Below are 14,356 nucleotides of genomic sequence, written 5' to 3' on the forward strand. Positions count from 1 at the left end.
TGCCTTTGGGAAGACTAATTTTTCATTTTATACCTTTTCCTCAGTGTTTTAATTTTTTTCTATGTGATATATTACTCGTATTTTCAAAGTGGGAGTGGAAACAACAGACCTGTCCCTAATACAGATTACAAAGCAGAATGCACAGTATGATTGCATTACTGTTTTATTTTTTAAGCAGACATGTACTGTCTGTTTAAAAAATACATGCAAAAAGTTTTAAAGGATATAAAACATGGTTACAGAAGATGTCTCTGATAGAGAACTGTAGAAGCTTTTTGTTTATTCCATGTATTTTCTACAATGGATATATTTTTTTAAACAATAAGACAAAGGCTAGTTTAAGAAATAATTCCTCTTACCCACCCCACACAACTAGGTAATGCTACACACATGAATCATGCTAGAGGTACTGCTGTCCCATCTCTAAAGTCTCCAATGAAAAAGATTCTATAACGTCTCACTATAGGGTCTTCAGTAGCCATAAAAACCTGCCAGAGTACAAAGAGCCAGGCACCCATCCCCGCCCCCAGCCAAAAAAATAAACAAAGAAACCCCCATGACCGCAAATACCTGGTTTTGTGTGGCTTGCTCCATCCAGCTTCTCAGCTGCCAAAGTCACAGCTACCGTATCTGCCTTGAGCTCTTCCTTTCCATCAGGGCCCACATCCTTCACTATGATGTTCACATTCACCTGCTGAGCAGCCCTGGGTTTGGCTGCTGGATTAGCATGCTTCCAGAAACGCTGCTTCAAGGCTTCCAGTTCTAAACCAAACGCCAACCAGTATGTCAGTTTGCCTTTAAGATTCCAGTTAAGAATTACAAGCTGAGTTTTTTAAGTTCAACAAACTTGTAGGGAAAAAAACACACACAGAGAAATACCAAAATCTCCTTTGCTACCAACACCTGTGTCCAATTCATATAACAACCCAAACTAACAGACTGCTGCAACTTCCTCAATATACTTCAAAACTCATTTTAGGGTAAAAATTTACCATGAAGTTTCTAAATATGTGCAATTCCTCAGGGAGATCAGCTCGGTGCTTTGTGACCACCTAGAGGGGTGGGATACGGAGGGTGGGAGGGAGACACAAGAGGGAGGAGATATGGGGATATATGTATATGTATAGCTGATTCACTTTGTTATAAAGCAGAAACTAACACACCATTGTAGAGCAAGTACACTCCAATAAAGATGTTAAAAAAATAAAAATAAGTGTGCACTTCTTTTTAAAAAAGTATTAAGCTGGTAGAAAAAATACCATACTCCTCAATTATTCAAGGGCTTAATTTCTCATGGGTTTCAGTCTCCTTTTAAAAAATTCCCTTCTTTGAACATTTCACTGCTTGTTAGCAATCTCACTAAATACGAGTAAGGTCAATTTAAAAAATGGAAAAAGAAAATAACAATCAATGCAATGAGTGATGTAAGTCAGCGGCAGGACTGGAAAAGTTTCTTCATCAAAATTTTAAAGATATAATCAGTACAATCAGAAAGGAAATCCCAGTTAGAAGTGGTCCCTGTACCACACGCCCTACTTGTATATAAACGGGACTATGAATACACACCCACACACACACACACACACACACACACACGTAGTATGAGTTCAGTGGTCTAATAGCAACAGGGCCTTTCCCTTCTTCCCCACTGCTATTGCTCAGAACTTTCTTTCCTTCCTCCCTCAGCTAGCTGTTACCTCTCTCACTCTGTTTAACAAGTCAGTCATACCATAGTGGGATCTGGTGTAAAAGAGCTGACGGAAAGGAAAGGAGAGGAAGAAAAGCTCCTTTGGGGTTGAGAGATGCTGGCTATTTTCACATGCCATGCGTTCTCTTCCATGATAAAATGTCCAAGATACTCCAAGTTTGGCTCTTTTTCTAAAATGCGCTCAAATCATACTTTAGTAGTTTTGTGCTTAGCATGTAGATGTGGGTTTTCCCTCCCTAGAGCGTCTTAGTAGAAAAAGAGAAGAACTGAAAAGAAACCTTTTTATTCTGAGTCTCTAACATTATTTATTAATAGAAAAAATCCAATCCCAAAGGAGGGCATGTTTACATTGCAAACCAAAGAGTAGGGTGAGAAGCTGTAAGTCTGCATCCCATTTTATATTATTTCAGTAAGTTGGAAGCAACAGGGAGTGGCAGTGGAAAGGGAACAGAAATAGGCAGCTCATCACTGGTGCCAAGAGAATAAAAGAAGTGGAAGGGGAGGAAGATTACTCAAGACCTTAAATAAGAGTGAGGCAGGAGTTGCCTTCATTCTTCTGGAGAAAGCCAGGTCCCTCAAAACTCTTCATCCACCAACCCACTGGAGCACCCCTTTTCCTTGCCCTTTACTACGTGACTCAACCACCACCCTCCTCACTATAGAACCCCTGTTCAAGCTCCTCTCCCTCCATCGTCTTTTCCCAACACCTTTCATCTCCTCTGTAAGTGAAAAGTCTCTGCTCTAGCTCATGTCTCCACCTAAAAGCCCTGCATGATCTGGCCTCTAGTCACCAACCTCCTTGCAATCTTCACTTCAGCTAACTAGAGCTTTCTCTTGTCTTTGTGTCTTTTGTAGCTCTGTCCCCTCCACCAAGAAAGCCCTCCCTCACCTCTCTGCCTTGGTATCTCTTACTCAGCTTTCAGGACTCAGCTCAGGTATGAGCTCCTTTCAGAAGCTTCCCTGGCTCCCTGTGAGGAACTCTTTCTCTAGGCTCAAAGTATGCACAGCACTTAACATCCAACTTTTCTGCCTGTTACTCCTACTAGGCTTTAATCTCCTCGTGAGAAGGGACTACATCTTACTTGCATACACAGCACCCAACATCATGCTAAATAAAAGTTTATTGCATGAATGAATAAATGTTGATCCTAACTTCATATATTATGAAACAGGCTGATCTGGAAACCCAATATCCATGTCAAATACTATTTCTGAAGGAAAACATATTCTGCGTTAAAAATAAGTGGCTACTATGAGCCAGGCATTGTGCTAGTTCCCTGTAAAAGCCAAGTGTAATGTTGGAAAAATTACCCAACCTCTCCAAACCTCAGGCTCTTCATTTGCAAAATAATATCTGGGGCTACGAAAATTAAGAAAGATAACTAATAAAAAGACCTATCAGTGTCTAATATAGGAGGTATGCAAAAAAAAAAAGGTTTCTTCCCTTTTCTGTTTCTCAGTCTGAGACTGTTTAGAAAACTTCTAGTCCCATATAACAAAATTCCACAGTATTAGGATAGTAAATACTCAAAAAGTTCTACTGCACCTTTCAGTCTGAGACTATTTAGATAACTTCTAGTCCCACACAACAAAACTTTCTCTCCCTGTTCTAGGCAACAGCTTATTTCCACACTTCTTTGCTAACAGAGCTATGCTAGTTGTTACAAAACCCTTCCACCCCCGCAACTGCTCTGGTCAAACTGACTTACACGTCCTCCCAATATGCACCACACAGAGCTCTTTCTGTCCCTTCTAAGAACGTCCTTCTCTCCACTTCCACGAAGTCCACCCATTCAATCAACGAAGACTGATACTGTGGCTGACCTAGCACCTGCCAACCATATGTTAGTTAATGAAGGAGAGTCTTGATGTAAATAATTTCACTGATAATAGAAAAAGCAGCCACCATTTGAGTGTTTCTTTGTGCTATCCACTTGTATGCATTATTTCAACAAATCTTCACTAAAGCCCTGTGAACCAGATAGCGTTATTTCATTTTTTAAAAAAGATGCCTTGGGGCTTCCCTGGTGGCGCAGTGGTTGGGAGTCCGCCTGCCGATGCAGGCGACACGGGTTCGTGCCCTGGTCTGGGAAGATCCCACATGCCGCGGAGCGGCTGGGCCCATGGGCCATGGCCGCTGAGCCTGCGCATCCGGAACCTGTGCTCCGCGGTAGGAGGGGCCACAACAGTGAAAGGCCTGCGTATCGCAAAAAAAAAAAAAAAAAAAAATGCCTTGGAGAGGTCAAATAGCAGACTCAAGTTTAAACAGTGAATAGTGTAATCCAGATTCAGATCCCAACCTCGCTATAGAGCCTCAGCTCTTAATTATCATATCACATTGCAGAGGAGGGAACACCTAATTTTACCGACAAGTCAGGAAGTCTACCCAATGTGGGTAATACTTGATTTCTCTCTTGAAGGATCATTCATTCATTCTTTCATTCATTCAGTAAACATGGCTGCCTAAAATGTGTCATCCACTGTGGCAGCACGGGGGACAGAGTAAGGAACAAGCCAGAAGATCCCTACTCAAAGTATAAAGGGGAAGGTAGTGAACAAGTAATTACATCCACTTATTCTTTAATCATCTATTGTAAGAAACTTATCCCTCCTCTTTACTATGATTCTTTACTCTAAATGTTTCTTTCAGCAAAGAATACTCTTCCCTTTTCTCCATGTTATTTAACTTTTTCCAATTATCAGGGACACATGTTCATGATAGAAAATGTCACTTCCTTGTATTGCTGTTATTTGCCTACTGCTTATCTCCCCGGGTAGAGCGTAAGTACCTTAAGTGTAGGATAAACGTCAGATTTCTCAAGTATGCCTTACAGCAACTTGCATGTAGCGGATAGTTTAATACTTGTTGAATGAATGAAAAGAAAGAAAAGAAATTCAGTTTTGCAGACAATTTGCTGAACCAAGATATTTCTAACTGTGGAAAACTGAATAATGCTTTTATCGAAGTCATACCATAAAACAACAGCAATGTACCCTGCTTTGTACATTGACTGTCAACAGGTTTCCATTTAAACAAGGTTTAGAACATTCTAATACCCTGCCAAATGTATCTAAATGATTTCTATCTGGTATCTGGTACATCTGTAGAATAAGACCATGTGTGATCATTTGTTTCTCCTGTATTCCCTGTCCTCCACAGTGGCAAATACTAGAAAGCTGCCAGAACAAATCACTCTAGAGAAGCTCCTCACAATTCAAAGGATTACCTCTGTTGGTTTCAGGTTCTTCAAGTATCACAAAAGAATCTTTGTCAGCACCCAGCCGAGGCTGAATGAAAACATCTACTCCCAGTTGCTTCAGTCTATCCACAGTGAACCTCCTCACTTTTTCAGGTGGCACCACTGCTGCTGATTTAGTTTGAAGGCTGGGCTCTTCCACCTTCTCATCTGCTTCTTCTGTTTTTTTCAGGCCTTCTTCTTCCTCCAGGGCACAAGGTTCAGGTGCCACAAGCCCTCCAGCCTGATACTCCTCACTGTCCTTATTCCCAAGGAAGCTGCATTCCTGTTGTGCCACCGAGATGTCCCCAGGTGAAGGTCTAGCATCACTCTGCTCTTGTTTCTCGGGAATTTCTAGCTCTTCACTTCCTGTCAAATTCTTACTGCAAGACTCATCTGATCCAGTAGTGATCTGGGGTTCCTTTGAAACTGCAGGGAGTGCATTAATTTCCATTTCATATCCTGCACCTGTTGTCTGCTCAGAATCTTTGCTATGGTGGTCACTATTTATCTCAGTTGTATTTTCAGTGTCTGTGATTTCTTTGTGATGGCTTGCCTGATACTTAGATGATCTAGAGAAGGGAAAATAACCTGGAGTTGAAAATTATCCTAAACGTGAAACATTCTTATCCCTTAGCACGTAATGAATCGTTTAAATCAATTTTAAGGAAGTGAGGAATCTGAACTCTTTACACCAGGTGTTTGCCTCAGAACTGAATATTTATGAAAATTATAATCACAAGGAAAGAAGCTTCTTACTTCAGTAGTGCCATGGCATTTCCCTGGCAAGTGGGCCGGGGTTTACGTTTGAAGAATTCATGAACAGTTTTATTCTCAGGCATATGATACGGAAGATTAAGTGCAGCCTCTAGAAAATGGAACAAAACAAGCAAATACATATACTGTACATTCTGAAATGTCACTTTACAATCAGTTAACTAAACAACCAAAGCCATCCTCAGAAATAGAAAACAAACCTGCCTTTAATAAAAGCAGGCTCCAACTACAAAAAAATTCCCTGAAGACCAGTGGCTTTTAAAATTAGCTGTGAAATCAAATTGATCCAGTAAGTTTTTTAAAAATAGAGATTCTTGGACCCCATTTCGAGCCTACTGAATCAGAATTTCTGTGGGGCCTAAGAATTTATAAATTTGAAAGGTTTGTAAAAGGGATCCTGATGCAGCTAGGCCATAGACAACCCTTTAAAAAACTCCCTCATTACCACCACTACAGTTCCAGAAATTTTCTCAGTTTATACTAATGTTCCAGGGGCTTCAGAACAATGGCCATTCATCAAGATCAATTCTAAACTTGATTATTATAATCTCATTCATATTAAGATTGTTAAAAAAAAAGGAAAGTCCCCAACATCCAAGTTGAGCTTACAAAGAAATAATGTGATTTGCCTCAGTGTTTACCATACAGGTTTCTTTACCTCGAATAAGGCGCTGAGTCTCACTATGCAATTTTTTTAATGCTTCCTTACTTAACTTGGCTGCCTTTCTTTCCTTAAAGAAAACAAAAAGTGAGATTACATTAATGCTATTATCCAGAAAGGTTGATAGATATTCATCCCATAAAAGTCTGCTCTCTCCAAGAAAAGAGGATGGAGAGGGAACAGTAAGCATTAATAAGATCAAAACAATATAAACTTCAGGAGCTCACTTATTTGCAAGTCTCATAGAATTAATTCAGTCCAATTCATATTTGTGTCCCTACTATGCACAAAGCAATATCCTAGGAATCAGGGTAATACGATAGACACAATAAAACTCCTGAAAAACCCACAATCGCCTGGGAAAAGAGCTCAACATGACAACTATAGAGGGCTCTATGTCACCTTCCTCGTGGTGCCTTTTGATAACTCAGTTTCTTCTTCAAATGAATAGACCTCACTCTCCAAAGATGGTTCCTTTCTCTAAAAGAGAAGATTGCAAATGGATTAACAGGGAAAAAAATTAAACTGACACAAGAGGATGTTGCTTACACAAAGACTGCTTTTGCACTCCAACACCACATCACGCTACATTAATGCTAAATCAATAATTATCAAATATAAAATGTTAGACACACAGCATCCTCTAATGCCTAGAAAACACATTAGTTGTCTCCAATGGAGCTTGGGCCCTCATTTCTTACACCTCTCTATTACATCTTTCCCTAAGGAGGGACAATGACTTCCAGGAAGCTAATCTCAGGAAGAATGATTATGCTTCCAAACACTCAGGACAACGATGGTTTTTTTTTTTTTTTTTTAGCGCAGGCTCAGCGGCCATGGCTCACGGGCCCAGCCGCTCCGCGGCATATGGGATCTTCCCAGACCGGGGCACGAACCCGTGTCCCCTGCATCGGCAGGCAGACGCTCAACCACTGCGCCACCAGGGAAGCCCAGACAACGATGCTTCGACTGATGCTTCTCTTTGATACCCTTCCTGAAACCCTATAGGTTCATTTCCTAGAGGCCACCAGATTATAAAATTTACATCTCTGACCCCTTTTTTACCTGTTTCTTACAAAACATAAAAGTATCTTACTTTCCTCAACATTCTTATTAGGGCAATGAAAATACTAGTTCCCAAACAACGTAGCACATCTATCACTTGTACTGCATAATTCCAAAATTAACGGCTGAAAAACTGAAATCAATTGACACGTGCTTTTTCTTCAGTTAAAAAAAAAAAATTAAGGTTCCAACAGTAAATCAGAAAACAAAGCAAAGGTTAGAAGCAGTGGGTTAGCTCTAACTGCAGTCATCTTTTACTTGCCTTGTGCTTTTTTACTTTGTTTTTCACAGCTTCCCTTATTGATTCTAATGACTCTTCATCTTCTAATGGAGAGTTATTTTCCTCCTCCAACCCAGTTTCAAACAGGTCTTTATCCACAAGTAGACAGCCACTGTCATTAAATAGCTGTTTCACATCATCTTCCTGGGTAACACAAAGAAAAAGCAAGATCCAATCATTTTCAAATCCAATGTTTTACAACACCATATAGCAATTTGCATCAGGACAGAAAAAGCTCATGCTTCCTCAACAGACAAGTATATGGCATCCCAGAACATTATCACTGGTTCCTAATCCATAGTCATCCTTTGAAGTCCATGCTGTGATTTTACACAATTGTCCAAAATTAACTTAATAAATAGTACATTTGTATTTGAAAAGTCAATTAAATACTTCATTAAGCAACTAGCTTATAAAATTTGAGGATGGTTTTTCCAGGGGGCAAACAAGACTTTTGACTGATGGAGGCATGAAAAATCCTATGAAAGTTAATTTTCATCAGATCAGAAACAGCAAAGAATAACTCCACGTGCTCACAAAGAAAATCAGAAACCCATTTATTTGGAAGGTGTCCTCTCATATCCAAAATGGAGAATGAGACCAACGGATTTGAAATCACATACCTCATTGCAAGACAATCAACTCGAAGGTATATCCTGAGTGCAGAAACAACCTCAAGAACTAAAAGCAACTGTTTTTCCTAAAAGCAACTTTTTCTAAAACATTAACCTGCCTTAGAAACAGCAAATTATTCTTTTAAATGTACCTCATTTTTTGTTTCCTTCTTTTTCAGCTGCTTAATTTTCTCCATCTTTCTCTCCTCTTTCTTGAGTCTTCGCTTTGATTTTACTTTTGCTTTTCCTCCAATTCCTTCTTTATCATGTATGGGTTTTTTGGAAATCTTTCTGTCAACTGTAAAATCCACAGAGTTTTCAGGTTGGAGACTCAGCTCTAAGCAAGGTGTCACTTGGGTTTCAAGATTTTCCTGACACAAAGACTCCTCGATGTCACTCTCATCACTGTTCACCAGAGTTCTGTAAATCCTTCTGACTTTTCCATTTTTTCCAGCATGCAAGTTCTCCTTATCTTCCTCCTCTATATCGTCATAGGTAGTTTTCTCTGGAGAGGCATTTGTGCCCTCCTGTTCAGAATCACTCTCTTGTAGCACCTTCCTGCTTTTCAATTTCTTACTCACAAATATCTCTTCATCTGAATCTGGAGGAAACACAATTTTTTTTAGAGTCTACCGTCATTGGCCTTCTTCCTAGTCCCCGTACTCCTCAAAAACATATCCAATTAGCCAAGTGATATATCACCTTGTGAAATTATGTAACTAACACTAAGAACTGATTGTAGCAAAGCAAATCTAAAAATATATTTTGAAAACCACTTTCCCTGGAAAAATATCTCTTACTAAGAAATGTAATTATATATATTTACAATGTGTAAAGCTGTTCTGATCCTTCTGGCAGGTGTTAAAAGTCCTTTTATTATAGGATGAATGCATTCAACCAGGCAATATGGTATCTTCTAGACACTTTATACATTCAATAATATAACAGAAATGGTTATTTTCAAAAGGGTACAAGCACTATTATTTTGCTTTTATAATAAACAGAACAAACAAGGTTAAGCATTAATAATTTAATAAATCAGAGAATAAGAAATTAATCCAGTCCCCTTACAACCCAAGCTGCCACATTCTATTCCTAAAAATAAAAGTACTGACTGTTACAAACCTTGTTCACTCAAGAGCCCAACTATTTCACAGCTGCCCTGTCCACTGTCTGAAGGACTATCTGCTTCTTCTTGTGAAATGAGTTTTGAATCATTGATTTCTAGGTGAACCTAGAAAATGAGAATATAATTTGTATTAACCAGCAGGTGACAGAAAGCTTTAAGTACATAAAGATACACAAATTATCATGGGATCATCAGGCTGAAATAAGGAAAAACCAATACAGCGGTTTAACAAAAGGATGACATTAAGAATTACTGGACATGGGCTTCCCTGGTGGCGCAGTGGAGAGTCTGCCTGCCGATGCAGGGGACATGGGTTTGTGCCCCGGTCCGGGAAGATCCCACATGCCACGGAGCGGCTGGGCCCGTGAGCCATGGCCGCTGAGCCTGTGCGTCTGGAGCCTGTTGCTCCACAACGGGAGAGGCCACAACAGTGAGAGGCCCGCGTACCGCAAAAAAAAAAAAAGAATTACTGGACAGGACTTCCCTGGTGGCGCAGTGGTTAAGAATCCGCCTGCCAATGCAGTGGACACGGGTTCAATCCCTGGTCCAGGAAGATCCCACATGCCACAGAGCAACTAAGCCCGTGAGCCACAACTACTGAGCCTGCACTCTAGAGCCCGAGAGCCACAACTACTTAGCCCATGTGCCGCAACTACTGAAGCCGCACACCTAGAGCTCGTGCTCCACAAAAAGGGAAGACCCCACAATGAGAAGCCCACGCACTGCAACGCTCGCAGCAACTAGAGAAAGCCTGCGCTCAGCAACAAAGACCCAATGTGGCCAAAAATAAATAAAATAATTTATAAAAGAAAAAAAAAAGAATTACTGGACAAGAAAACAAACTAAAATTCATTGTTCACCTTTGAAGGCTATTATAGGACCAACTCTTTATTTTGAGTTATAGTAAATAAATTTAAAGAATCAAGCACTTATTTCGTTTTACTGTGTAAAGTGTTTCTCAGTGTATCCAAATGACATGATAAATAACATCACAGAGAGGCAATCCAGGTGTGGGAAACTCTATAGGACAAACTCTGTGGTTTCTTTAACAGTAAATTGCAAGAAAAAAGAGGGGCGGGGACTTATAAAGAGAGTAAAGATATTTACACACACACATATCACCGACTACAATATGCAGGGGCCATGTTCGGATCCTAATTCAAACAAACTGAAAGTATATGTATGAGTCAAAGAAATCTAAACACTGATTAGCTATTTAATATCAAGAAATAATTCTAAATTTTTTAGGTATGGTAATAATATAGTAGTTATCTTTTTTGGAAAGCCCTTACCTTTTAGAGATGCATGATGAAATATCTGTGGATGAAATATGTGTGGAATTTGCTGCCAATAATTCAGTAAGGGGGGAAGTGGGTGGGGGTATAAATGAAACAAGACTGGCATGATTTGATAATTGCTGAAGTTAGGTGATGGGTTCATTATAACAGCCTTTCGATGTTTATGTCTGAAATTCAGCCCCCCCCCACAAATTTTTTTAAGTCACAAGTGAAAAATCTAAGGAGACGGGGGTATGTTGGGTGACTTGACTAGTTAGTGACCAAGCTTGGTTCATAGAACTCTGAATCAACTTATTAATAAGGGGGAAAATACATCTGTAATGTAATAGGTCACAAGGCTTCACCCTAATGGCTTCTCAAACAACTATTAAATTGATTTGAATGTTTAGTACAATTATTAAAATTATAACCAAAAATAACACAAACAGAGGAATATCACTGAGGATCATGATGTATATGCTGATGATCCTCCCAACAATGGAAAGCAGTAAGACTATTTGTGGACATGGAAACTGAGTTCAGGTAACCACATAGCTCAATACATGGTGATACTCTTTTTTTTTTTTTTTAAATATAGATTTATTTATTTATTTTTGGCTGCATTGGGTCTTCGTTGCTGCCCGTGGTCTTTCTCTAGTTGCAGCGAGCAGGGGCTGCTCTTTGTTGCGGTGTGCGGGCTTCTCACTGCGGCGGTCTCTCCTGTTGAGAAGCACAGGCTCCAGGCGCACGGGCTTCAATAGTTGTGGTGCATGGGCTCAGTAGTTGTGGCTCGTGGTGTCTAGAGCGCAGGCTAAGTAGTTGTGGCACACGGGCTTAGTTGCTCCGCAGCATGTGGGATCCTCCCGGACCAGGGCTCGAACCCGTATCCCCTGCATTGGCAGGCAGATTCCCAACCACTGCGCCACCAGGGAAGCCCCATGGTGATACTCTTAATCACTGTATTCTAGGCAATCTGCGGCAGAACCAGCGACAGTAGAGCCAGGAACAGGGTGAGGCTAGAAGGTCTCAAAACACTCAGTAATCAAGATATTTTAGTGCAATATTAAAATAAAAAATCAAACGGACAAATTATGACTCATGAGGTCAGCTGCTTGCTTTTGTAAATAAAGTTTATTTTGAACCAGGGCCAGGATGAGTGTGAGGTGAGTGAGACAGAGTAGTGCAAACACAGGGTCGGATCTTGTCTTCGTTTCAAAGTTTGATATTTTGTTCAAAATCAAATAATGGAATTTTTTGCATTAATTTTTACTTTTAAAAATACTGCATTTAAGTATTATCTTGAACCACAAGGTCCTACTGTATAGCACAGGGAACTCTATTCAATATCCTGTGATAAACACAACGGAAAAGAATAAGAAAAAGAATGTACATATATGTGTAACTGAGTCACTTTGCCGTACAGCAGTAATTAACACATTATAATTCAACTATACTTCAGTAAAAATTAATTTTAAAAATTATCTTAAAGCGCCCCGTTAAATTTTGCTCCCAAGACGAGTGTCTCACTCCAGTCTCAGCCCCAGAAAAGAACACAGATCTGGAAACAGATGTCGTTTCTACGCCAATTCCGACAGCGACCAGCCAGTCACCTCCCGGAAGGCTCCGAGACTGGTACCTTCACCTCTTGGGACCCTGTGTGATGACCTCAGAGGCCTCTTCCAGACCCAATTTCGAAGTCTCTAAGACTCCTGCCGTCCATTTACAGTTAATGCTGCCCCTCACCCTAGCGGTCCGGTTCGGCCTGGTCCTTCCTCCTTGTTGGGGCGCAGTTGGAGGAAGAGCTCCCGCCGCAGGAAACGCGCCAAAGGGGCGGGCTGAGCAGAGGCTGGCGGCGGACTGCGCGCGCCGCAAAGACCAGGAGCAACCTCCCCGAGGGGACCGAGGCGCGGGGACCCCTGCGCCGGGATCGACCGCGGGGTCCCGAGCACTCGGGGCCTGTAGTTTTATCTCCGCAGGGCCGCGAAGCCGAGCCGCCGCAGTGCACGCCGGGAGCTGTAGTCCTCCCAGCCTCCACGACCCACTCGGCCAGCTCGACCCCTGCCCCACCCCACCCCTCCGCGCCGGGCCTCCGCAGCTTCAGATAGAGGCAAGTGCATAAACTCACCTCGGAAACCACTTCTCCCGTCATGACTCCGGCCTCCGCAGCGCGCCGCTCAGGAAGAAGCAGGTCTCCGCTTCCCGCACCCGGGACGCAGCTGCTCCCGCAGTCTCCGGCCAGGCAGCGGCGTTCGAGCTTTCGCGCCCAGCCGGAGTGGATGCTCCGCCCTCAACGATTTGCACCAATCCAGAGGAGGCTTTCTACATGAGGCCGCGCCCCCATCCTGTCCTACCAATCGAAGCTCCTTCGGCCGGCCCGTTGAATATAATCTGGGTTAGGTTGGCGGGTCGCGGTTCCTCTTGTCAACTGAGGCAGGGGGAGGCTGGAGGTGTCCTGGCTGCCTGGCGGCCAGACCCTCTGGCCTTGCAAGACTTTAACGTGCGAGCGGTGACCTTTGACCTTTGACCTTTACCGTAGCGCGGCAGCTCCCATCAAACGCTTTTTGAGGAGTAAGCCCTCCAGGCGGGAAGTGAGCCAGGAGAAGATCCCTGGGCACCTGAAGTCATCCCCGTGGGGATTTTCTCCAGGACCTCCTTTCCTGGAGCAGCTGGGTCCCACCTGCTCCTTTTTGTACATGGCACTCACGCCACTGGACATCAAAAAAGAAAAGTTTTGTGGGCTGCTCAGGTACCAAAGAATATCCTTGGATAACCTTTATTATTTTATTTAAGGTTAATTCGAGTATGCAGAAAACACACACTCATCCCACTTCCATACTCTTTGGACAAGGCAGGAAAAAAATTAAAAGGTCTGGAGTCAGACTAATCCCAGACAGTTCTAATCCCTTGTCATTGTCCTTGTTACTATCTTTTTGGCCCTTCAGGTCCATTCTCTCTCTTTCCTTACTTATCCTGCTCTGTCCAGGCAAGGCTGACTTCTCCCCAGTGCATTATTCGAGCTCCCTTGCCCTCCAGATTCTTGTTGAGTCTAGCTACTGGAAGATATTTACAAGATTACTATAAGGAAGAGATGAGTGCACCAAGAAAGAAAGGTCATGTTTACCTCCCCCACTTCACCGGCCGTGATCCTATCCACTGACAGGGTGACCAACTCATTCCAGTTTTCCCAGGACTTGCCCAGTTTTAGCATTGAAAGTCCCACCTCCCAGGAATGTCCTCAGTCCCAGGCAAACCAGGATGGTTATTCACCCTATCCACTGGCCTCCTCTTCCAAGTTTCCAGGTTTAGCTGAGTTCAGATAAAAGTTCTCTCTCCTCATCTTCATTTCTTCACCTCCTTTCAACCCATGTCTGCTCCCACCAGCAAGATCCCATCTTCCATCCTCTTCTCTCACATCTCAATCTATCCACCTTTTCACGCACTTTACTATTAATTTTTACATTGATGATTCCTAAATATACATCTACACACTCTTCCCTCGTATTTGGAGGGCTAACATTTATTGGGGGCTTACCTTGAGACAGGAAACAGTTACAAGAATTTTGCAAGCATTATCTTATTTAATCTTTAGAGTAACTTTGTAAGGTAATA

The 14,356-nt window shown here is 41.9% G+C and overlaps 1 protein-coding gene across 1 annotated transcript in view; it reads right to left on the reverse strand.

Annotated features, from left to right (window-relative positions):
- CLSPN (claspin) overlaps nt 1-12,986 on the reverse strand; it is a 28,566-nt gene extending 15,580 nt beyond the window's left edge. Inside the window, exons 1-9 of the mRNA XM_079928811.1 lie at nt 12,873-12,986; nt 9,467-9,575; nt 8,494-8,942; nt 7,710-7,871; nt 6,785-6,862; nt 6,380-6,452; nt 5,704-5,812; nt 4,936-5,516; nt 571-762 (exon numbers count right to left, since the gene is read on the reverse strand). Coding sequence (XP_079784937.1) covers nt 571-762; nt 4,936-5,516; nt 5,704-5,812; nt 6,380-6,452; nt 6,785-6,862; nt 7,710-7,871; nt 8,494-8,942; nt 9,467-9,575; nt 12,873-12,896 — 1,777 coding nt within the window. The 5' untranslated portion in view covers nt 12,897-12,986. The remainder of the gene's footprint in view (nt 1-570; nt 763-4,935; nt 5,517-5,703; nt 5,813-6,379; nt 6,453-6,784; nt 6,863-7,709; nt 7,872-8,493; nt 8,943-9,466; nt 9,576-12,872) is intronic.
- Between the last annotated feature and the right edge of the window lie 1,370 nt (nt 12,987-14,356).

The sequence above is a fragment of the Stenella coeruleoalba genome (assembly GCF_951394435.1).
Source record: "Stenella coeruleoalba genome assembly, chromosome: 1".
In the NCBI taxonomy this organism is placed as follows: domain Eukaryota; kingdom Metazoa; phylum Chordata; class Mammalia; order Artiodactyla; family Delphinidae; genus Stenella; species Stenella coeruleoalba.